Source organism: Danio rerio, chromosome 11 (genome assembly GCF_049306965.1).
Source record: "Danio rerio strain Tuebingen ecotype United States chromosome 11, GRCz12tu, whole genome shotgun sequence".
Classification (NCBI taxonomy): Eukaryota; Metazoa; Chordata; class Actinopteri; order Cypriniformes; family Danionidae; genus Danio; species Danio rerio.
Genome location: NC_133186.1, coordinates 4323020 through 4350000, shown reverse-complemented (window position 1 = coordinate 4350000; position 26981 = coordinate 4323020). Strand labels below are relative to the sequence as shown.

Below are 26981 nucleotides of genomic sequence, written 5' to 3'. Positions count from 1 at the left end.
TATACTCTCTGGGAAGGAAATGAAGTGAAAGAGCAGGTGTTTGTGTTCATTTGGACTGCGCCTGATTCACGTGTCATCCGAAACAGTGTCAATCTTTAATCTTCTGTCATCAGTGGACTGAAGTGGCCTTTAAAAAAGTGATTTGTGTCTGTTTACTCCACCAATTGAGTGTTTCTTGGATTTTATACTGACACCTAGTGGTGTGGATGAAGCATCACTTTCTATTCGTCACCTATGATTCAGTTGTTCACAGTTGAAAGTGAGCATAGTCGTGTGATCACGTGATTTTCCCCTTGTTTATTTTTTTTATATGATTTAAAATATTTTATTGTAATATATTTCATGTTTAAAAGTAATGATAAAACTGTTTTAAGCCAGATTTCACTCTCACGTTTGGATTTACTAACGATGAAATGAACGTGGGAATGTGCGCCGGTCCACGCCAACTTCATGCCTCGCGTACGTGCATTTTTTGTGTGTGTTTTTTTTATTTCCATTGGCGACTCCTAGAGGCAGTTGTGTTAAATTGCACACTACAAAGTGTCTTTGAGCCATGCAATGGCACCTGTATGAGACGGGTTCATCCGCATGTCTAGCAGGTATATAAGGTTTCCATACCATGCAGTTGACCAGCCAAACATTAAAGCGCAATTTGCAGCGATTGCTGGTTTGCCCAATGTAATCAGAGCGATCGACTGCACGCACATTGCTATAAAGGCGCCATCTGAAGATGAATTTGCATACATGAATCAGAAACATTTCCATTCAATAAATGGGAGTTCCAACATTGAGATACACAAATGCATAGAGACTCCCGGGAGACTTGGAATGTCTGAATATTGCGTTTAACCACTGTAGTGAGACGCGACCCAGCGGTACATCCTTGACAAACCGTCCGACGTGCACTGCTCTCTGTCTCTGGAGCTCTGAGGAGCGCATGAGTGTGTGGCTCTGCAGTGAGCACCACTTGTGTCTGTGTTTGTGTGTGTGGTCACGTAATGTGCGTTTTCAGCGGCTGTTCAGAAATGCTAGGTAAAACACGGTGTGGATGTGAATCTTTTTCGCTCTAAAATGCCATTTTAACAGTAAGACATATTAGTGCAAATGGGGGCCGAGTGTGTGTTTCTCGCGAGCGCGTTTGCGACGGGGGCAGGGCGGAGGATCGGCAATGCCGGCTCATCATCATGTTGTCTATTGGCCATCGGCCCAACCCTGATGGATGGATGGATGGATGGATGGATGGATGGATGGATAGATTAGATAGATAGATAGATAGATAGATAGATAGATAGATAGATAGATAGATAGATAGATAGATAGATAGATAGATAGATAGATAGATAAATAGATAGATAGATGATAGATAGATAGATAGATAGATAGATAGATAGATAGATAGATAGATAGATAGATAGATAGATAGATAGATAGATAGATAGATAGATAGATAGATAGATAGATAGATAGGTAGGTAGGTAGGTAGGTAGGTAGGTAGGTAGGTAGGTAGGTAGATAGATAGATAGATAGATAGATAGATAGATAGATAGATAGATAGATAGATAGATAGATAGATAGATAGATAGATAGATAGAAAGATAGAAAGAAAGAAAGAAAACTCTAAAAAAATAATAAGTGCACTTGAATTATTCGGATGATACACTCATTTAGCCGCTAAAATGAAGTGTGTAATGATTGACACTTCACTCACTCAACGACCACAGGTTTGCTCACGGACCAGAAAGGGCATCGCTATCGGGCGCACATGTTGGATAAGTTTATTTATTTTGGATGGTAAAGGCAAAATTCTCCTACCAGAGTGATTATAGCGCCTCCCGATGGTGAATGCGGTTATATTTACGGCAGGTATTATTTGATAGTTTGGTCAATTATTTGACTCATCTGGCGACCGTCAAACGTCATCAGGCAAACGGGTTGAATTTCCGCTTAGTAAACAACTGCTCCATTTGGGACAACACTACATACATGTACTATGCCGTTGAGTGTGTAAGTGCATAAGTACATATTGAGTGTATGGTAGGGATGTAACGGTATTGTAAATACCGTCATACCGCAATATTAATTTTTTTCGATATTACCGAAGTCGCATGACTCTGTAAAACTATAGGTCTTCTGAGAAAATTTGCTCAGGCGAATGAAGCGAACGGGAGGTAGCGAAAACTACAATTCCCATCAGCCCATGCTTGACCATCATCCCTTGCGGTCTGTTGTCGCTACAGATCCAGTAATGAGGAAATGGAGTGTGCTGCTAGAAGCGAGGATGAAAAAGAGCTGGAAAACTCTAAAGCGGGTGTTGTCACCGCGCGCGTACTGAATAGCGGTGTTGTCGCGCGAGTTCTTATCAGCTGTGTTGTCGCGCGCGTACTGAATAGCGGTGTTGTCGCGCGAGTTCTTATCAGCTGTGTTGTCGCGCGCGTACTGAATAGCGGTTTTGTCAGCACACTGTTCAGATTGATGCAGACATGAGATCTCTATCTCACTCATGGTTTGTCCTCTCAAGTGGGGGAAAGACAATGCACAACGTTACCCACTGCTGTCAACCTGGGCCAAGTCATATCTCTCTTGTCCCAGAAACCTCAGTCCCAAATGAGAGGGTTTTTTTTTCTGTTGCAGGGGACATTGTAAATGCCCAGAGATACCAGCTTTTACCAGATTATATTTATATGATAATTTTCCTTTAAACCCATCTCTATCTAAGTGAGTGAGTGATTAAATGTTGAATGTGATGAGTTTTCAACAATACTAAATTGAAACTTTATTTTTTTTTTACATGGTTTAATAATTTTTTGTTATTAAGATTGAAGTTTCTGTTTCAAAGCTTACAGATAGATGGCTAATTTGTATGTCATTGACACTTTTGGCACTTTTTTGGAGTATTTTAATAAGTTTTGTTTTTCCTGTAAATGATTCAATAAATACCGTACCGTGACATTCATACCGAGGTATTACCGTACCGTGAAATTCTGATACCGTTACATCCCTAGTGTATAGTGTGCCATTTGGGACGCAGATATAGATATCAAGTGTAGCAGCTTTGATTGGCTAATGTAGAGCTTTTTAACGTGTATAAAAAGTGGGTCAGATTGAAAGTTGGTCTGAGACAGCAGAAATGTATAAGAGCCCTTGAGACGAGTAACTCAACCTGTCGGTGCTGCACTTCAACCTGGGCAACAAATGAGCCTCTGATCAATGGACTTTACACAGACACTATCTCTCTCTCTCTCTCTCAGCATCAGAACGGCTCTCATTTCACTCCATTACCAAACAATAACAAAAAAAAAACTCTCTGAAATAAGAAACAACACTTCAATTTGAAGGCTAAATTGTGGGTTAAGATAGAGGTTCATTTGACACTCTGGAATGTTGAAGCTGAATGAATGCTCGAATGTTTCCTCTAACCCATACTGTAAAAAACGATAAAAAGTGAAGACAACAAATATTTTTATGTTGCTTTAGCTTATTTTAATACGTTAATCAGGTTTCAGCTATCTTTTTTCATCAATACAAAGTTACTTATTATTTTTAGATGTAAGTTGGGATGACTAGAAAAGTTCATTTGATTCTGCTAAAACATTTAAGGCAGCGATCATTTTGTACAGCGTGCTGGATGTGTTTTTCTGTTTTATTTTTAGTCAAAGTCGGATTGAAATCAAAATGTATTGTTTGTATATAGTGATTGTTCTAAACGATGATTCTGTGCACGCCATATTTTTGCATAAATTAAAACTCATGAGCTGAGGTTACAGTTTCAGAACAGTGACGCCTAGTGGTCAAGATATGAAAATAAATACTGTTTTTGCTCATTTCTACTAATAAGACTGATGGTCTCTTCAGAATTGCACCAAACATACTGAATTTAATGATATAAAATTTTCCACTTGATGGCCATCATAAACTTTGACACAAAATATTACATTTTAGCAGCACATTTTCCAGCCATTAGGACCATTCATGCCTCGAGGCCACTTAAGGGGATAGTTCACCCAGTTAAAAACCTAGTAAAATCAAGAATCATTGTCCATTTTAATTATTATAAAATGACAAATGCAATTTATCTTTCTCAAACTGAATGGTGTTGTGATGTTGGGTTGTGTTTTGTTATTAACAAAGGGAGGTATTTTACAATTGATTTGATTTGTACATTAATTTTTTAATAATTGCTTGTTAATTAAAGTATTTGTTAAATTAAATCTCTCTCAATGCGTTTTAAACTATACTTATTCTGTTGAAGAAGGCTGAAAACCTGTAACCATTAACCTTCATAAAATGAAAAACAGATGGATGTCAATGGTTACAGGTTTTCAGCATTCTTCAAAATATCTTATTTTGTGTTCAACAGTAGAAGGAATCTCAGAGAGGTTTTGAACAAGTGAAAGAAGAGTAAAAGATGAAGGATTTTCAGTTTTAGGTACACTATCCCTTTAAAATGTTTTAGGGCGTAAAAATGTCAGAGAATGCAAGAAACAAAAAAAATTCAAATGTACAACAAAGCTGTTTTTATTTATCACATCTACACATTTATTAAACGACATGCATATTTAGAGTTATAAAAATCCACATGAGTGGTTATTAATTAGCAAATAATATATATATTTTTTTAATGAATATGCGTCTCATTTGGCATATTTTCAGTGGGAATTTCACTTTAATGTATGTCATTGTCACAATACACCACAACATATACATTTTATTGCACCATGTGTTTGTCCAAAGTGGCAAAATCATACTAAAAAGCATGATAATGGGCATAATTATGAATTTTCAATAATATTGACTTAAAATGTCTTTATTTACTATTTGCTGTTGGTCAAATCCTCTCAGTCAGCCTCTATTGTTCATGTTCTACAAGTATATATTTTTTTCTTAATTTATTTGTTATTTATTTTTAATTGTGAACATTTACTGTTAGTAGTAGAAGTATTGCAAATTAATAATTCAATCCACAAATCGTTTTTACTTTCATTACTTTGGTTTGATCATTAATGTGAAAGGGATAGTTCACCCAAAACTGAAAGTTATATCATCCATTATTCATCCTTTGTCACAAGTTTTTCATGAGTTTCTTTCTTTCATTAAAACATGAAAATAATTATATTTATATAATTAATATTTATATTTATATAATATTTATATAATAATTATAGATATTTTAAAAAACTGTTGTAAACCTGTAACAGTTGACTTCCAAAGCATTTGTTTCTCCTACTGTAGAAGTCAATATCCTCTTTTGTGTTCAACAGAAACTCATAAAGGTTTGGAAACACTTGAAGGTGAGTAAACTATGACTTTTTTTTTGGGTGAACTGTCCTTTTAATCCTTAAGATTTGTTTCCACATTGTGCCTAAAAGACAATTTAATTAATAAACTTTGCTGTTTGCGGTTTTATATAAATATATATATATATACATATATATATATATATATATATATATATATATATATATATATATATATATATATATATATATATATATATAATTTATTATTATATATTTTTTTTGTCATTTGCTGTAAATTATTTGATTTTAAACATTTTGTACAATTGAAACACTGGAGCTTCATTGACCAACATTTGATCAAAATAATCCATATTAGACTCATGCAGGACTCATAAGATGTTCATGAGTGGTCTAATACTTGTTGAAATCTCCAGAGATTTGTAATTGAAACTCTGATTCATCAAGAGCTTAAAAAGCACAGCTGCATGTGGCTGATTTATCCTGTGGCGTATGAAACGAGATATATTAGATCTCCAGAAATACTTGATTACGTTTGTCAGAGTTCATGTTATATTTACTCATGTTATATTTTTAGTTTATGAAAAGTAGGGGTACATCACTAAAGGAATCGTTCTGGTAAGATGGCATACAGTAAACAGCATGTTAAAAATAAAACTACTTTATTTGTGTCACTCCACCAGGTGGCGCAATCAGCCCAAATGTGAAAATGGCTATGAAGATTATCAGCTTGTGACAGTAAACAAACATTATTGTATTTTCAAACTGTGGTCTGTAAAACTATGAAACCATTTTGTATGACAACATGTTGAGCTCCCAAAGCTTTTTAGTAGATTTGTTTTATGTTGGTGCTCTGATATTGTAGTCTTTGCTCTTTAGGAGTTATTATGTTCTGTTTTGCCTGTTCTAATGACCTTAAGGCAAGAATATTCCTGTTACATACTTTACATCAGGGATTTATTTTATTTATTATTATTTTTTTTGTTATTTTATTTTTTTTATTTTTAATAATTAATTTTATTTTATTATTATTATTTTATTATTTATTATTTTAATATAGCATTTTTATAGTTTTTTTATTAATTAATGTAAAATTGTTTGTAATATTTATTAACAATAACTATATATATATATATATATATATATATATATATATATATATATATATATACACATGGCATATACATATATGGTGGCGCAGTGGGTAGCAAAATCGCCTCACAGCAAGAAGGACGCTGGTTCAAGCCCCGGTCAGTTGGCGTTTTTGTGTACAGTTTGCATGCTCTTCCTGTGTTGGCATGGGTTTCTTCCGGGTGCTCCGGTTTACCCCACAGTCCAAAAACATGTGATATAGGTAAATCGGGTAAGCTTAATTGTCTGTAGTATAGTGTGTGTATGGATGTTTCCCAGTGATGGGTTGCAGCTGGTAGGGCATCTGCTGTGTAAAAAATTTGCTGGATAAGTTGGCGGTTCATTCCGCTGTGGCGAATATATATATATATATATATATATATATATTTATTTATTTATATATATATATATTTATATATATTTGTGTGTGTGTGTGTGTGTGTGTGTGTGTGTATATATGTATGTATACACAAGCACACACACACACACAGTTAAAGTCAGAATTATTAGCCCCCCTGAATAATTAGCCTGTTTATTTGATTTTTTTCCCCCAATTTCTGTTTAACGGAGAGATTATTTTATATTACTGAATTACCAGGCAAGTATATACTAGTAATCTGTGACTGCACACATGTTCACTTGTTTAATAGAATAGCCCTGAGCATCCCAAAGTTTATCACCATTTCCACTTACTTTCATCTCAACAGGAAACTAGACGATGGACTCTGATCTTGTGTAGTTTACCAGGTCTGGGCTGCCATTAAAACACATAATGACCATCAGGGGGATGGGAAATGTTTAACTGTGTTTGGAAAGAAGCCTTTAGGAGTCTCTAAATGTGACCATAATTGTGACATTTAGTTTCATATTCAGGCATAGGCAGCAAAAAAAGACCCATGAGAATCTGACTGAATACGAATGATAAACTCCCACCCCAAAAAAGTTGGGACGTTTTGTAAAGTGAAGTAAAATCAAAAATGTATGATTTTCTTAATCAACTGTAATATTTGTTTAATTGACAAAAGTACAAAGAAGGGTTTTCTAGTGTTTTCAGTCGACAAAAAATCTATATTATGTTGAGACAGAGGCTGCATTTCAGTCCAGCTTTTTTATGCCCTTTTTTTGTAACTTCCATCTCGTTCCCTTGGAAGTATGTCATTGATTACGTTACACCAGTATCCACTACTGTTGAAACATCTAAATGGGTTTAAATGGAATGACTTTAACCCTTTATCACTTAAAAACTACACTATTGTGACATCACAATCGCATTGCATTCTGGGACAAACAGTTGAAGTCAGTATTATTAGCCCCCTTTTATTTATTTATTTATTTTTAATATTTCAAAAATGATGTTTCAGAACAGGGAAATTTTCACAGTATGTCTGATAATATATTTTCTTCTGGAGAAAGTCTTATTTGTTTTATTTCGGCTAGAATAAAAGCAGTTTTAAATTTTTAAAAAAACATTTTAAGGACAAAATTATTAGTCCCTTTAAGCTATTTATTTTTTTCGGTAGTCTACAGAACAAACCATCTTTGTACATTAACGCAAAATACCTACATTTTCTTCTCATCAGGCTGCCTTTTCTTGAAAATGGTTATCCGTATGCGTAAAATTCGGATCCGAATTGAGCTGCGGATACGTTGAGATATTTGAAATCCTGTGACTAGACCTTATGCAACAGCCATCCGGATGTGATGTATTTTAGTGTTGTCCAAGAAGGTCCATTAACCCGAGATGAGAAATATGATTTATTTGTTATTTTTATAATCAAATAAAAAGTCTATATTGAAGAAAACATTTCTATTCATAAATTTGTAATAAAAAAAATATTTCTTTGTTGTCTCCACACTCCCTCCTAATTTTTTAGCGGTCTATGAGTTTGTAGTATTCATTCATTCAACCATGGTGAACACATGGAGAATAAAGGCTGATGATTTGCACACTTTTATTTCGGACACTCCGAGAACAGGACTTCCATGGTGCATGTCAAAACTGAAAATTATGTGTGATTGCCACAAGGGGGCATTTTCCTACCGTCATGTCCTAATGTCATGTGCAGTGGAAAGGCAGCTTCAGTCTAGAGGAGCCGCAGGACCCAACCAGATTTCGTTTGGCGCGGGAATAAATTTCCGAATAAAGCGCGGGAGCGGTTGGTAACTGGTATAATTTTGGACAGGAGCGGGCGGTCTAACAATATCGGTCCCAACTCCCGAGCGAGTGAGCGTGCACGCACGCGTATGTATGTGTGTGAATGAGATAGCGTGATGCTGCGTTTAGCTTTTGTGTGTGTGCGTGCGCGGATGAGAGAGGGGTTTGTGCTATGTGTTTATGTGTGTGAATGAGAGAGAGCTTGATTTTGCTGTCTGTGTTTGTGTCACTTGCTTAGCTTGGTGCTGTGTGTTTGTGTTTATACAGACAGCGTGTTGTAGGCTGTCTGGACTTTGTATAGCTGGGTGGTTTTTGGTTTTGTTCTTTCCCCCGCCCATTAGCGGGAACGAGCGCAGCGGGTAGAAAACAGAGCGGGTCGGGCAGCGGGACTACGAATGCTGAACATAAGCGGGAGTGGTCGGGTTCGGACTAAAACCTGGGGGGTGCGGGCGGAAGCGGGATTCAAAATATAGTCCAGCGCAGATCTCTACTTCAGAATGTAAGCTGCTCAGCTAATGTTTACATTTGTAATATATGATGACTCGATGATACAATGACTCAATGCAAACACAGGTTGCCAGATTGATGACTGTGGACATTTTACTTTGTGCATTACAAACTAAAGGGGAGATATTATGCAGAATTAATTTGTATAAGGGGTTTAAACACAGTTGTGTGACAACCATGTGAATACAGCCAGCCTATAATAGTAAATAATAAGCATTTTCCTTATCACACTTGACAGAAACAGTCTGCAGAAACACTTTGATTGACATTTTTCATTTCTACATGTCATCAGAGGGTGAAAGCCCCGCCCATTAGTGATGATCTTTCCATCATTAGCATAAACAGTCCTGAGTGAGAGGCAGCTGTCCACCATTACAGTTTTCACCTGTTGAAGATAATGTCAACAGCATTTTAAGCAATATTAAGAGCACCTAAAATCCTTCTTCTTCAGTGCCGCTTCAGGTCCCAGCTGAAGACTGGAGCGTTGATCCGTGCCCATGTTCTCTAGTAGTTCCCGTGGATAATTAGCAGGCTGCTTCTCCCCTCCGTGGCCTCCGCTAATTGTTTGTGTTGTCTAGGAAACCTGAGAACCCTCCGCTTGAAAGCAGAGTCGCAAAGCAGGCTAAAATCTCCTAAAAACAGCCTTTTTTTGTTTGTGACTTATGCGCGAGGATGCAATATCACCTTCCAGTAGAGGACCAGCATTCTGAAGAGCGTAAATAAAACATGAGAGATCAGAACGGGCCACAAACAGAAAGGTCAAACGATCACTTCGGCCAGTAACTGGACACTACAGGTGAGGCGCTGTGGCTTCCAGCCCATCTTGAAGGACAATGGTTCATTCTGGGGGAGGTCACGCTTGGCTCTCCTCGAGGTTTAGTGATGCCAGATTGCTTTGGCCGTGGCCTAAATTCTGTCCCTTGTGATAGACGAGAGGACAACTTTGATTTCAGAGAGCTTGATGTTCTTCTAAATTACTACATTACTCTGCACTAGATGAAACTGTAGTCGTGCGGTGTAGTACACCTGCGGCTGTGTTTCGTTATCCTGTTCATTGTAAAAACAAATAGAGAGAAGAAAAATAAGGAAATTAGATGCTTAAAAAAAGAGGTTGTTTGTTCTTGGTAAAGGTCGTATTCTGATATTGATAAACTTTTATCAGGGCTCGAATTTGCGACCATTTTGGTCGCAAATGTGCCCGAAATTTTATCTATGCGACCTCAAAATATATTTGGGAACATTTGTGCAAGTGCATGAAATTGTTGTGTGCGACCAGTTTTTACTGCAAAATGTTCACCAGAATTCACGCAGAATGCATCTCTGCACTTGAAACGGGAAACGCAGCGCTCAGGAATGGTTTAAAACAGTTGTCATGTCAACTTGCTGCAGTAAACAAAGCCAAGTCCGTAATGCTTGCCCCGCCTTCGCGCTCTTCTTATTGGCCCACTGCTCTAGCACTGAAATATCAGCTGTCAATCACTCAGTCAATGCCATCTGGCTTGAGATGACAGAGAGCTACTACCTTGAAAAAATGTAAGGCGCTGAAGATGAGAATGAAGATAACACAGACAGATTTTGTTTTAGAAACCATGACATCTAAAGTTACAAATAATGACACATCTTACTAGTGATCATTTCTGAATGTTAATCCACCATCTACACTTTTCGAAGGAATAGTGGATAAAAGATTTCCATTGGCTTTGAGTCCGCTATGAAAAGTCTGTGGGATGGAATTTTCAGGTAACTGTTTGCCACATCTAGCACGAGAGCTTCTGTTTAATCCTTCATAAAATCGCCAGATGCTGTCCGCCGTGCAAGTGGCAGCTATATGTCAAATTTAACACCACGTACACCATCACACAGACTTACACTGAGTAAACTAACCTCGCTACTCATAAAAAGACCGGTATTGCTATTAACATAACGTATGCATATAATAAGGTACAGTATATGTCAAAAGCATCAGTGCAATATCAGACAGCACCCGTGAGAACAGCACAGTTATATCGCAAACATATTCATTCATGTCAAGCAGTGCGTGCATGGCCGGGGCCGGTCCGTGTATCTTTTAGTCACTCAGTTATGTTATAAAAATCTATTTTCTTGTGAAAACTGGATTTCGTTGAGACATTTTCCTTACGCTTGCACATATTTTTTGCTTGTTAGTTTGATTACTGTTGATTTCAAATGCAATAAATATGTTTGTATAACACTTGTAGTAACGGTGCTTATAATTGATGGGTGCGACTAAATTTTGGCTGATGCGCCTAGATTTTTAAAGTTAAGAGCACCGGTGCTACCAAGCAAAAAGCTTAATTTCGAGCCCTGTTGTATTCTGTTCTAAGAAAAAACATGACTATGGAAATATCTCCAAAACATTTAAAGGTATGGTTCACCGAATATAGTTTCAATAAAGTAGACCCCTTTAACCATTCTCCTCCACCTACTGCAGATTGATTTTTTTATTTTTTTTTTCCTTTGGCATAGTCCCTGTATTGACCATTGCTTTACCTTCCTATTAAAACCTGCATTTGGATCCGCAAGTCTGCTCCCAGTGTCTCCCTTTTTACAATCAGGAGCAGTAGGCGAGTGCAGAAACTCCATTGAAAATACTGTCATAAAATAAATGTCCATATTTTAAAGACATGGCTTGGAACAATGTATTAAGGCCCAATCCCAATTCTATTTTTGTAAGAATTTTTGTTCCTGAAAAGTTTTTGTTTGAAGGGGTGTATACCCCTTGCCCTTAGCCCTACGCCTTCAAGATAAAGAGAATTGGGACACCACTACCCCTTCATGGGCACGCACAAAATTAGGGGTAAGGGGAAGGGCTAAGGGGTAGAATTGGGATTGGGCCTAAATGCATTGCTTCTTGTCCAGTGATAAACAGACTTCATATCATCTCTCAACCAGTCAGTTGAAGATCATCGATTTTAAACAAATCGGATCTTAAATGCTGTGGGTGATTTGTTTTTGTATTTTCAGAAACATTGCAGTCATCTCGACAAGCATCGACAAGAAATATTTTAGCATAAAATCAAGACACATCAAGCATAGTTCCACAGCTTAAAAGACTGAGGGTTGATCTATAATTAAAGGGGAGCATTCAGTTCTGAATAAATCCAATTCGGATCTCATTCATACTATTAAACACCGCTCTGCCATTCACAGAACACTGCTCCAAATATGAATTGACTCTTAGAGAGCTTAAGCTTATTTCAACCTGATTCCATTGTTACTCGAGGAGGCTTTGCATCTCTCAGCCTCTTAGTAAGTCTTTGTTGATTATAATACAGCTTAAAGCCGCTCTCCCAATGAGAGGACACAAATCCCCTTTTAAAAACAAGCAAATAATTACATCTCATCAAAGCCTTCCTTTTTTATGTAAAGGAAAATGTTCATATACAGTTGAAGTCAGAATTATTAGCCCTGCTGAATTATAAGCCCCGCGGTATTTTTTTTTCGACAAATTTCTAAACATAATAGTTTTAATAACTGTTTTCTTTTATCTTTGCCATGATGACAGTACATAATATTTTACTAAATATTTTTCAAGACACTAGTATTCAGCCTAAAGTGCAATTTAAAGGCTTACTGGTTAATTAGGTTAACTAGGCAAGTTAGGGTAATTAGGTAAATCATTGTATAATGATAATTAGTTCTGTAGACAATTAAAATACACATATATATATATATATATATATATATATATATATATATATATATATATATATATATATATATATATATATATATATATATAATAATTAAGGGGTCTCGTAGTGGCAACCAAGGCTCATTGCGTATATGTACCCAGGTTTACATTTTTGGGCACAGCGAAATATGTAACCATCTGCTCACAGTGTTTGTTTTTTGCAAATCCACTAGAGGCCGCTGTGTATGCTTCTTGATTATCTCAAATTTCTGTTACGCATCCTCTTCTCGTGTAAATCCACCAGAGGGCGCAATATACACTTCAGCTGACAAGGCCAGCTTGCAGTCGACTGACCCACCCACCTTCTTCTCTAAACCCAACGATAGTGTTTTCAAAAGCAATCTAGAAAAAGAAAAGCCGTCACTTGCAACTCAGACTAATTCTGAAAACGTACCCCTATAAACATTTCCGGAGAGCTCAAATTACATCACAGAAGGTACAGGTTTTTTTTTGCAGTTTTTGCAAAGCCACCAGAGGCCGCTGTGTACACTTTGAGATCTCAAAATTCTCTTGCGAGTGCCATTCGTGCCTGCTCTTCTTGCGTAAATCCACCAGAGTAGACTGACTGACCAATCGACCGATCGAAGTCAACTACTCTTTGCATCTCAAGTCCGCCAAAGTACACTGCGAGCCACTGGACAAACTAGTAACTGCGGGAAAGCCGTCCATTTGAAGGTAAGCAGTCAGCTGCTGACGTAAAATGGAATGGTGTCATACCAACCTGTAGCATTCGTTTTAAAGATGAAATGCAACAATAACTACTTCTGGCTGCATAATTTGCCATCTCTAGAAATGTTAATGATGTACTTTTTCAGAATGAGCCTATGTTGGTTATGGGATTTCACCACGTCATTTTCAGCCTGTTGTTTATTTATTAACTTTGCTTTTTTGGAACCGTTCTTTGCCAGACTCAAACCCTGTTGACGGGGTCAACGCAGCTCCGCGTCCAAAGTCCGTCAACATACAGAGTGAGCCACTGGACAAATTGGTTACACCGGAAAAGCCTTCCGTACAAAGATAAGCAGTCAGCTGGTAAGCACGAAAGGAACAGAAGCTGTCAGCAGCGTCATACCGCCACCCAAGCATTCATTTTAAAGATGAAATGCAGCCAGACGTACCTCTGGCTACATAATTCATGCTCTCCAGAAATGTAGACAGAGATACATATCCACAATGAGTATGTGTTGCATATTATTGACCTTAAAAACTGCTTTTATTCTAGCCAAAATAAAACATAAGACTTTCTCCAGAAGAAAATATATATAGGATAAATATTATAGGAAATACTTAAAATGTTCCTTGCTCTTTTAAACATAATTTGGGAAATATTTGAAAAAAAAATATTACTGGGGATTTTGACTTTAACTGTATGTACAGGTCAATCAAAAGTTTTGTTTGTGAAGGGTGTGTAAGGAAAAGACTGCACACTCTGGGTTTTTTCCCCTCTATGTTGTAATGGGTCTGAAATTAAAGAGATTTATTCTTTCCTCAGAATGTTGCTTTTTTTTATATCCCGACTTCTATGTTCTTACATTGAATCATAAGACAGTAGAGCCCTTGTGAAGACACCAAGCCTGAGCAAGCTTCTCTTAGCAACTGTGGCAACAATATCCATTCATCTGCTTTGAATGTTGCTCAGGAAAGAGCTGGAGTCTTCGGGCATTAATTTGTAACTGCAGGCTGTTGAAACGCTGGGGGATGTGAGGTCCGCGCAAATGAAAAAGGGGTGCGGGATCCCACTATTAGACCTCGAAACGCTGCAAGCAGAAATTGGATGCTTCCATACAAACTGAATGTTGGAAGTTTGACTTGAAAATGTAGAAAAATGAGAAGGCAGATTTAGATTGTATTGCTAACAGGGGTAGAAATATTAAAGAGAACATAATGCTTGTGCAATTGGAACTTGTTTTCCCCAGTAAAACATATTAGCATGATTGCTTTACATCATAGTCAGTAACTATTATTTTAATAAAAATAATTGCTTGGTTGGTTGGTTGGTTGGTCACTTGGTTGGTTGGTTGGTCACTTGGTTGGTTGCTTGTTCACTTGATTGGTTGCTTGCTTTGTTACTTGCTTAGTTGCTTGCTTGGTTGGTCGCTTGGTTGGTCACATGGTTGGTTTGTTGCTTGCTTGTTTGGTCGCTTGGGTGGTCACTTGGTTTGTTGCTTGGTTAATTGGTCGCTTGGTTGGTTGGTTGGTTGGTTGGTTGGTTGGTTGGTTGGTTGGTTGGTTGCTTGCTTCCTTGGTTGGTTGGTCTGTTGTTTGGTCGCTTGTTTGATGACTTGGTTAGTTGCTTGCTTTGCTTTGTTGCTTTGTGTGTTGCTTGCTTGCTTGTTTGGTTGGTTGGTTGGTTGCTTGCTTAGTTGGTTGCTTGCTTGTTTGGTTGCTTACTTGCTTGGTTACTTGCTTGGTTGGTAATCTGCCATCCCTGAAATCTTGTGGATGTTAATAAAATTACAAAAATAAGCATTTAAAGCATCAGTTTTTTTTTTTTTTTTTGGTTGGGCATCAATAGTCGTCACTGAATTCTGGTTAATCTAAAAACACATTTTTTATTTAGCTTTAGTTAGTTAGGTTTAGTTAGTTAGATAGTTATTAAAATCACTTAGTTATGAATGTTAGATTTGTTATTTAGTAAGTTAGTTAGTTATGAAATTGACACTTTAAAGCATTTGATTGATTGATTGATTGTTTGATTGATTGGGCATCGATCATGTCGTCACTGAATTCTGGTTTATCTAAGGACACTTTAAAGCATTTATTTATGTATAGTAAGGTAATTAGTTATGAAAACTATTTAGTTATGAAATTTAGTTATGAAAATGACACTTCAAAGCTTTGCATTTGATTGATTGATTGATTGATTGATTGATTGATTGATTGATTGATTGATTGATTGATTGATTGATTGATTGATTGATTGATTGATTGATTGATTGATTGATTGATTGATTGATTGATTGACTTAACATAAATGACAGCAGTCATGCCATCACTGAATTGTGGTGCATAATAAAGCAAAACAAAAAAAAATCCAAAGAAAAAAGAAATTAATTTTTTGTTGTTGTTGTTGTTGTTGTTGTTGTTGTTGTTGTTGTTGTTGTTGTTGTTGTTGTTTGACTGGAATGTTTTTTTTTTTAATCAAACATTGGTATTAATATTAGACACACATCATGCAGACTACATTATGATATATAGTTTTCAAAATGCCACATAAACATTTGTCTTAACATCTCCTTTGGGTTTTATTTACACAATTACACAAAATAATTTGAATAATTAAGAATAACTATAAACATCCCAAAAACAGCCAGAACAAAAAGTAATGAACACGTCACCATTTTTCTTAGAAAACACATTTCTGAAGGTGTTGTTGACTTGAAATATTTGGATGTTGGAAACACCCAAATAAATTACCAAATGCAAACTAAACAATTCTAATTAGTTTAAACATTTAATTATGCATAACAACATTAAATAGAATGTTACATTAATTATACAACATTAACATTAGACAGGGAAAAAGTATTTAACACATGAAGAAAGGGAGGTGTAGAAAGCCAGTGAAAGCCCAGACAGCAGCTGAAAATCTCTCAGTAGTTCAGCAAGCCACTGCCCTTCCTGAGTGTAAATGAATATCAGCTGCTTCAGTTCAACATTTACATTAGCAGGAGGATGAAGATGAAACCAGGGTGGACATTTCAGCAAGACAATGATCCAAAACACAGCCAAGAAAACTCCCAAATGCTTTCAGAGAAAGAAAATCAAGCTGTAGAATGGCCCAGCTAATCACCTGACTTGAATCCAATAAAAAAGATTTTTTTTTTTTTTGTATTGTTTGGGTTTTTACCAAAATCTGGTTTAATTCCATGTCAACAGCTCCTTTAGAAATAATATTTCCAGAAAAAACATGACATATTCAACACTTACTTTCCCCACAGTAGCATATATAGTAGTAAACTCAAAGAAGGGTGAAACTGGTTTGCTGATCATGAGGCTCTGTCCAACACTTCACAGCAAGGAAAAAAGGAATGGAACAGCTGGTATCATGTTACATTGACAGAAGCATAGTTAATGTGCCTCCACCTTCCTTGCGTCCGTGACCCCAGAAGTCTCCGATAAAATATCCTAAATCAATTGGAGAAAGCAGAGTCAGTAATGCTGTGATTGATGAGAGTGATGCGAATATTTGTAAGCTGATAAGCCTCTTCTCTCTCTCTGTCTTCTCTCTCTCTCTCAGAAGGCGTACAACATTGAGCAGCAGAGTGTGAAAAATGGAAAACACATGAATGGAGTGGGTAAGTCTATACTATACTCCTCTTTGGGAACAATGAAAGCCAGAGGAACAATGCACTCCTGCCACATCTCCTTCTGTTCCTTGTCAGTGTCTTTGACCTTGTTTCTTGATGCATCATGGATGCATTAAAAAGACCTCCCGTTTACCTGTCATGCTTTTTTGATGTAAAATTATAATTAAAGGGATAGTTCATGCAAAAGTTCAAATGTACTCACTATTAGGCCCCGTTTACACTGCCAGTTAAATGTGTCCCAATTCTGAATATTTTTTTTTTTTGCTCATACTTGACACAGATCGAATCAAGTGGTTCCAAATGTTTATGAGGGTTTTTTTTTTTTTCCTGTTGAACGTAAAAGAAGATACTTTGAAAAAAGAAACCGGTAACCATCAACCTCTATTGTAGAATAAACAAATACCATGGAAGTCAATGGTCCAGCTCTCTTCAGAATAGCTTATTTTTGTTCATCAGAAGAACAAAAAAAGCCAAACGGGTGCGTTTCCGAAAACATTATTATTTTTTTATTATTTTTTTTTTTCAAAACCTGTCGGCGAGTCAAAATCGGGGCTAAAATGATGAAGTCTGAACTCAGCCTTAATATGTCACTTGAAGTCAGAATTATTATATTATTATTATTATATTTTATATATATATATATATATATATATATATATATATATATATATATATATATATATATTTCCAAAATGATGTTTAACAGAGCAAGAAAATTTTCACAGTATGTCTAATAATATTTTTTCTTCTGGAGAAAGTCATATTTGTTTTATTTTGGCTAGAATAAAAGCAGTTTTACATTTTTTTTAAAACCATTTTATGGTCAAAATTATTAGCCCCTTTAAGCTATTTTTTTTTTTTTTTGGATAATCTACAGAACAAATTATCATTGTACAATAACTTGCCTAATTACCCAAACCTGCCTAGTTCACCTTATTAACCTAGTTAAGCCTTTAAATGTCACTTTAAGCTGTATTGAAGTGTCTTAAAAATATCTAGTAAAATATTATTTACTGTCATCATGGCAAAGATAAAATAAATCAATTATTAGAAATGATTTATTAAAACTATCATATTTTGAAATGTGCTGAAAGTCTGTTCTCTGTTAAACAGAAATTGGGGAAAATTAACAGCGGGGCTAATAATTCTGACTTCAACCGTACCTGTTTTATAATGATATGATCAATTGTAGTTAAAAAAAAAAAAAACACTGAGTTTTTCTCCTTTAAGTATATTGTATGCAGTCTTTGTTGCCAACTTGTGGCGTAACGTCAACCCTCAATTTTTTTGCTCTGTTGACAGCCGCCGAAATGCTGAATATCCAAAATTATATTTAAAAATAGGCACTATCCTTATAAATAAACCCCATTATTGCAATCTAAACTGCATTTAAAAAGCCTCAAAGGTACATTATGTTGTCCAACAGCTCGGATATTTGTCAAACTGTAGTGAGATTATTGCCTTAAATAAACAACAAATTCAGTCAATTAATAAATCACAATACAATAAACAAGAGGATGAGCCCAATGAGGATGTCTACAGAAGATGTTTTACAGTAAGTTACTGTATATGTAATCTTAAATGCAATCATGATCATTCCCAACGCGCTGAAATTGCTGAAAGTATGTATTCGAGAAGGATGAAATCTTCTTGATAGACTAATGGTGTGAGATTTAGCAAAAAGAGAGAGAGAGAGAGAGAGAGAGAGAGAGAGAGAAAGAGAGAGAGAGAGAGATTAAGCTGTCCACTAATCCTATCAGACCCCTGAGAGAGAGAGAGAGAGACAGAGAGAGAGAGAGTGTGTGTATGTGTTGCGTGTATGTAAAAGAATCGAGCTGGGAGGAGCAAAAGGGGCGTGGCTTTGGTGCCTGCTGGTCACATGATTGTTTACACTGTGAGAGAGGAGGCATGTGTGAAGAACAGCAGAAACTCAGGAGAAACAACACTCGCATAATCATGTAGGATATCTGACACACACTTAAACACATACACACACATACACAGAACAGGATGGAGCACAAACACAGTCTGTATCCCTCTGAAACTCAGCCCAGCAGACCCAGAGATGTGCTTGTTAAATCAGGTAAGACTGAAATCAACACACTGAGATTACAGGATGCTGCTCTGATGCTGTTGTGTGTGTGTGTGTGTGTGTGTGTGTGTGTGTGTGTGTGTGTGTGTGTGTGTGTGTGTGTGTGTGTGTGTGTGTGTGTGTGTGTGTGTGTGTGTGTGTGTGTGTGTGTGTTGGGTGGGGGGGGGGGGGTCAGGGGTGTTTTACTCTTCTGGTTTTTGTTATTTTTGGTTTAAGGTGTCCTTGGTATACTCTTCCTTCATTTATTTATAATGGTGAATTATTGCTTGTGTTTATTATGTGGTTGGGGTTAAATGCAGGGTGGATTTAGGGTTTGTTGCATGTAATTATGCTTAGCTTATTGTAATTACTATAGTAAATACATGGAATGTGTGAAACAGGGTCAGGTTAAAATAAAATATGTGGGTTTATTGTTCTATTGTATTATTGTAATGTAACCAAACTGTTATAATATTGTAATTACGTGTGTGTTTTGGTGTTTTATGTTGCAATACATTATATTTACACATTTGTTGTCCCTGCATGGTTTAAAACAACAACAACAAAAATAAAATTTAGTTTAAATAATATAAATAGGTTTTATAACTTAAATGTTTAATAACTTATATAAGTTTAAAATAAGTTTACAAGTTAATAAACAAATAAATAAACAAATTTTAAGTTGAAATATTTGGATACATTTTATTATTTATAAGTTTTAATAACTTATTTAATATCTTAAGATACAAGTTTAAAATACACTTACAATTAAATAAAAAAAGAAATCAATTTGAAGTTTAAATATTTTAAAGAAGTTTTAGTACTTATAATTTTAAAAACCTAATTTAAATTAGTTTAAAATAATTTTATGAATAAATAAATAAATCAATTTAACATTTAAATATTTAAATAGGTTTTAATTAAACATTTTAATAACTTATTTTAAATAAGTTATTAAAAGTTTACAAATAAATTAATAAATAAACAGTTAAGTAATTTAAGTAAAGGTTAATACTTAAGTTTAAAAAATGTAATTTAAATAAGTTTAAAATAAGTTTACAGGTGAATAAATGAAAAAAAAAAAAAAATATATATATATATATATATATATATATATATATATATATATATATATATATATATAAAGATTAAATATTTAAATGCATTTAATTACATATAAGTTTCATTAACTTAATTTAAGTTAATAAGTTTACAAACTTAAATAAGTAATTTAAATTACATTTACATTTTTATTTTCATTTACGTTTTTATAAATTAGTTATTACTTAAAAATAAATAAATACATGAATAAATCAGTCAATCTATTTCAAATTTAAATATTTAATAGTTTTTTTACTTCTATGTTTAAATTATTTTAAATAAGTTTCAAATAAATTTAAAATTAAATAAATGAATAAGTAAATAAACTTAGTTTAAATATTTTAATTATATTTTATTACTACTAAATTTATGTATAAATCAATATAACATTAAATAAACATTTTAAAAAGTTATAATTTTTAACAACTTATTTTAAATAAGTTTAAAATAAGTTTACAAATAAATAAATAAATGCTATTTTTTATAATAAATGCAATTGTTTATAATTATTTATAATATATGCAATTTTTTCCTGGTTTAAACCAGAAGCTCTGTTTTTTAATGTTAATATTTTATGTAATATATCAAAAACAAAGCAATAAATAAAAAGAATGACATAATATATGAAAATATTTTTCAGTAAGAAAAACACAAAGGCAGGCTTTCTCTGGGCAGCGTGCCCAAATTACTCAATCAAAACCCTTTGGTAGCCATTTAAAATCTACTGTATAATTCTACATTTTTCTCCACATGCTTTTGATATGAATTTGAGGTATCAGTAACACAGACTAAATCCATATCCCTGCATCGTATTGACAAGATCATCTTTCACAATCCTGGTGTTGCAATGGTTTACCAGCAGTATCTCACGGCGTGTTTGTTTTAGTCGAAAAGCGCAAGGTCCACAATGCATTTCTGACCAGCCACGATCAATGCCAATAAACGCTATGTAGTGTATTTGAACAGTTATCTTAAATCATCCATCACAGAAACTTTTAAACAAACACACCTTTCATCAACACTGATGTATTAAGCCATTTCTACACAGATCACCCAATAATATCTCAAAAGACTTTTATTCCTCTGCACAACACAAAACAAAACTTTAGCATTTGTTTTTTCAGTGTATGCATTAAAACACCTAAAAAACTGACAAAATTCATGCCTTTTTTCTACTCTTTTCTGTCCTGTATTGTAAGATAAAAATGTATAAATTAAATGATATATAGTTAAGTCAAAATTATTAGCCCTCCTGTTAAATTGTTATTTTTCTATATTTTTTCTCTAGTTTCTGTTGAATGGAGTGATTTTTTTTTAACATATTTCGAAACATAATAGTTTTAATCATAATATAATAAGTTTTAATCATAATAGTTTAACTCATTTCTAATAACTGATATATTTTATCTTTGTCATGATGACAGCAAATATTTGACTAGATATTTTTCAAAACACTAGTATTTAGATTAAGATGGCTAATAATATAAAATGTTTTTTTTTTTTTTAATTATAAAAAACTACTTTTATTCCGGCCAGAGGAAAAACTATTATTGGAAATACTGTGAAAAATTCCTGGCCTTCCGAATTAAAAAGCTTCCCATAACCACATGCAGATGAGTAGATGCAAAGGTTTGATATCATTTTAAAGGAAACCCTTTGAAATTTCATAAAATACTGTTGAAATTGATTACAATTATTGTATATTGTTTGTGTTATAATAAACACACAAAAAGTTTATATATATATATATATATATATATATATATATATATATATATATATATATATATATATATATATATATATATATATATATATATATATATATATATATATATATATATATGTATTAGTTTAAGTTTTAATTATAGTTCATTTAAATAAGTTTGGACATAAGTTTTACAGTTAAATAAATAATCAATTAAGCAATTTAAAAAATATATTTAATGTTATTTAATTTAATGTATTGAATATGAAGTGGGAAAGTTTTGTCTTAATCTTTATTTAATATTTAGTCAACATTTAGATGCTTGTAACAGGTTACATTGTAATCTGAAAATATTTAATCTGTAATCTTTATATTGTATTTAGTATGAATTAAAGAAATTAATTAAAAAATTATGAATATATCAAAAAATGTAAAGTTTTAAATATTTAAAGTTGTTTTATCTTATTTTATTAAGTTTAAAATAGCTTTACAAATAAATACATAAACATGAAGCTTAAATGTTTTAAATGAGTTTTATCTAAGTTTTAATAAGTCTATTTAAATAAGTTAAAATTAACTTTACAGTTAAATAAATAATCAATTAAATGAATGAATACATTTATTGTTGTATATGTAGAATATGAAGCGGATTTTTTATTTATTGTTTGTCTTAAAACCTTTTGTTAATCTTCAGTCTACATTTAGATGCTTGCAATAGGTTACTTTGTAATCTGAAAATCTTTCACCTGTAATCTTTAAAATATATTTTGAATGAATTAAAGCAAAAAAAAATCATTTTAATAAGTACATAAATCAATTTAAATTTTATATTTTAAATGAGATGAAATGAAAATAAATTATCACATTTTTAATAACCCAATTTAAATAAGTTTACAATTAAATAAAGAAAGAAATGTAAACCTTAAATATTTTAAGTAAGTTTTATTACTTATAACTTTTAATAAGTTAATTTAAATAAATTTAAAATAACTTTACAATTAAATAAATGTATTAATTAGTTTAAGGTTTAAATATTTTAAATGTTTTATTACTTAAAAGTATTAATAAAGTAATTTACATACATTTAAAGTAACTTGACAGTTTAATTAATAATCAGTTAAATAAATTAATTTATTAAATTAAATAAATCAATTTAATGTTGTTATACACTACAACATCTACAGTACAATACTATCTACAGTAACTTACTATCAGCCCTAATTACAGTAAAAATACTGTATTTACATGTACAGTACCATTTATCTTACTATATTTTTTTACAGTATTGTATATATTTACTGTAAAATATACAGTAATTGTCACAATGCGACTTTAAAATACATTAATATACCGCATAACTGTCCGACAGTAAAATACGTTTTAGATTACAGTTAAGCTTGCCAGCAACTTACCGTACAGAAAATTACAGCAAAAATACTGTATTTACATTTGTTACCTTGTTGTGTATGTATTTACTGTATGGCTTATCTTTACTGTAAAATACACAGTAATTGTCACAATGCAGCTTTAAAATACAGTAACAATCCACATAACTGTCCTACAGTAAACTGTTGTATGTGTATTTATGTACTGCGTTAACTGTGTATGTATTGAATATATAAAGCGAGGAAAAAGTATCCATGCCACTAAATTTAATTTGTTTTGGTTTTTCTTCTAAACTCTTTCCTATTTTGAGTAAAGAAATTAAATGATATAGGTTGTATGCAATAGTTTGCCTTGATAACCTTTATTTAATCTTCTACTGCATTTAGATGCTTCAAATAGTTTATTACATTGTATTATTGTCCATAGAGACTGCTGCGTTGGTTCTCGCTGGGCACCTTTATAATGCTAATTCCCTGTCTGAGAGCTGTGCCTAAATTTTATGGCTTGCCAAGGCCCAGTATTCAGCAGGGATTATGGGAAATCGCACACACACACACACACACACACACACACACACACACATCCAATGGGAGAATGGGATCCCAGGGCACCTCTGAGAATGCTGCCATCACAATGACAGCTGTCAGCTTTCTGTTTGTATACAATCCAATCTGTGAACAAACTTCTTATATAACAGTGGATTTTTTGATGATGTTGTTTTGTATAAACAGATTGGCATTTTTTTTAATGCTGAATCAACGAGACAATACGTTCAGCGAGATGCGGAGGAATATTGTAGCATTCCTTATATGATACGCTGTAAAACATGTCCGTAAATTAGCCGTTTTACGTATTTTGGGATTCATGCTTTTGTTTTTCCCAGTTTATTTCTGCTTTTGAATTGCATTATGGGACCTTGATCTTTCTTCCAACGTCTTTTAACCTCAAAACATTTTAAAAAGGGACTTATTACAGTTTTTAATAGTTTAAAATGAAATATTGTCTGGGTTGATGATATATAATGCTACAAAACCCTTGCCAGTACATGTTTTGTTATTTTAAGAGGTACGTATGGCTATACATTTCATCTTTAAAATGAACGCTACAGGGCGATATGACGTTCCTTTTTTGTGCTTATCGAGTCTGCCATAGAACAGTTCTAGAAATCGGGTAAGACAAACAGAAGTCAAAACATAAAATAAACAATAAATAACAGGGTGAGAATGTGGTAAAATCTGAAAATGTGTTAAATCAGGCGATCGCTTTTCTTTTTCTGGATTGAATTTCAAAACTGTTGGCTGGGTTTAGGGAAGTTGGTAAGCGGGTCAGTCAGTGCTTTTGAAAACACTGTTGGTTTGGTTTAGGGGAGGAGGAGGTTGGGTCAGTCGATCAGTCAGACAGTCAGTCAGTCAACAGCGGCCTCTGGTGGATTTACGTGAGAACAGCAGGCGTGAATGGCACTCGCAAGAGAAATTTTAGATCTTAAAAAGCGTATACGGCCTCTGGTGGATTTGCAAAAACAAAAACTGCAAAAAAAAAAAAAAAGGGAACTCCTGGGATATATTTAGTGCTCTCCAGGAGTGTATAAAGCAGTATTCTTTCAGAATAAGCCTCAGTTGACTAAACTGTCAATAGAAGTCACTTTGTTAAATTGTAGAGTTTAATTTTCAATATCAAAAGTTGACAGAGCAGAAATCAAGCTCCCACAATGCAATTCAAAACCGTAAATAAATGGAAAAAAAGAAATATGGAAACTGTTAATTGACAGATATTTTTTACAGTGTAGTTTGCAACACTTCAGATTAATAAATGAAACATTAACTCAACTTTTAATGCAACATTCTGTACAGCTTTTGTTGTTGTTGTTGTTGTTATTATTAAATCAAATGTTGACCCTAGTTAAGTGTTGTTGTTGTTTTCTTAATTTTTCTTGGATCTTTGCTATAGCAATTTTGTTGTTTTAGTTTTGGGTTAGTCTTCATTATACTACATTGTAAAAAAACATCTGTTAATTACCAGTTCCTGTATTTTGTTGTTCACAAGTTCTCTGTTTATTTACGGTTGTGAATTGGATTATGGACTTTGATATCTCTGCTTTTTTCACTTTTGATGTTAAACTCTACAATTTAACAAAGTGATGTTTATTGACATCTTAATAGTTTTGAGATGAAGAAACTCATTGTGAGCCTTTAAAAAAATGGGTATCACTCTATTTTGATGATCTCTTTAACGCATTTTGTAGAATTTAAGTTACATTGCATCTGTGTGCTAACTAACTCCCATTAGAATATAAATAGACTGTTAGGTTAGGGTTGGGGTTAGTGTAAGTTGACATGTCATTGCAGTTATTGATAGTCAGTTAAATGTCTGTTGAGGGAGCAGTATCAACAGATATTACGCAAACAGTCTACTGATACTCAAATGAGAAGTATTTGGCATGTAGTTGCAATGCAACTTTTAGTCAACAAAATGTGCAATAGGGACCATCAAAATAAAGTCTTGCCAAAATATTCATTGTAATTAAAATTCATAGACACAAATTGATAAAATCCTTTTAAATAAACACTTAAAGGTCTATTTTTCTGTTTTCCTTCCGTTGGACAGAAAAATCACTGATAGGTTTTCCACGTTCCACATAATTTCTTTATATTTTCCCGACACAATTAAGTTAACTTAACAAGCCTGTATCATTGTTATAACAGTCGTTTTGTTGTTTGCTTTGGGTTAGTCTTCCTTATAATGCACTGTAAAAAAAATAATAAATAAAAAATAAAATAAAAAAAAACCTCTTTAATTTACAGTTGTGAATAACCTTGATCTCAGTTCTGTCTTTTGAACTTTTCAACTCTACAGTTTAACAAAGTGACTTTTATTGACATGTTAATGGTTTTGAGAAGAAAAACTCACTGTGAGTCTTTAAAAATATTCATTGTAATTGAAATCCATAGACTCAATTTGATAAAAAGCTATAAAATGAACACTTTAAGGTCTATTTTTGATGAGTTATTTCCATTTGACAGAAAATAAATATAAAATAATGTGACAAAAATGAATATGATAAAATATCTGAACCTAAAAGGAAATGGTAAAATGCAGGGTTTCACACAGTTTCTTCATGTTGTCCCAACACAAATCAATAAAGTTAACACATTTAAGTGGATTAAACATAAAACAATTAAGCTGTCTCCAAAAAAATCTCAAGAATTGAGTTGTTTCAGCGTGTTTCAAATAAATAGTTGGAACAAGCAGCAAAATTAGTGTCAAACACTAAAAAAAAATATTCAAAGATGATTACTTGGATTTACTCAATTTTTTTTTTTTACGTTAAGTGGTTGTGAACAATTTATTTAAGCTGAATTTAAACAAACAAATTAGGTTGAACATTATTAAACTTAATTTGTTTGTATACATTCAACACAAATAAATAGTTTGCAACAGTTCTGCATGCAACACCTTTTTTCAGTGCATGGTATTTACCTGATACCATGCAGGACTGAAGAATATTACTGTACTTTCCTGCACTGTAAAAAATGCTGGGTTCCACACAATTCCTTCATGTTGTCACAAAACAATAGATTAATTAAACCTAGTGGATTGAACGTAAGCTATTAGGTTGTCCCAAAAAAAACTTAAGAATTGTGT

The 26981-nt window shown here is 33.5% G+C and overlaps 1 protein-coding gene across 4 annotated transcripts in view; it reads left to right on the top strand.

The window, feature by feature from the left end:
• The window catches only part of si:ch211-236d3.4, a 56313-nt gene that overhangs the window by 8121 nt on the left and 21211 nt on the right, over positions 1-26981 (top strand). Inside the window, exons 1-2 of one of the 4 annotated variants that reach the window (XM_009305791.5) lie at positions 9794-9844; positions 17004-17061. In XM_009305791.5, the coding sequence (XP_009304066.2) occupies positions 17049-17061 (13 nt within the window). In that variant the 5' untranslated portion in view covers positions 9794-9844; positions 17004-17048. Of the gene's footprint in view, positions 1-9793; positions 9845-17003; positions 17062-18993; positions 19157-26981 lie in introns of those variants that run through there. The other 3 variants (XM_068218632.2, XM_009305788.5, XM_001334156.9) reach the window with 3 other exon arrangements.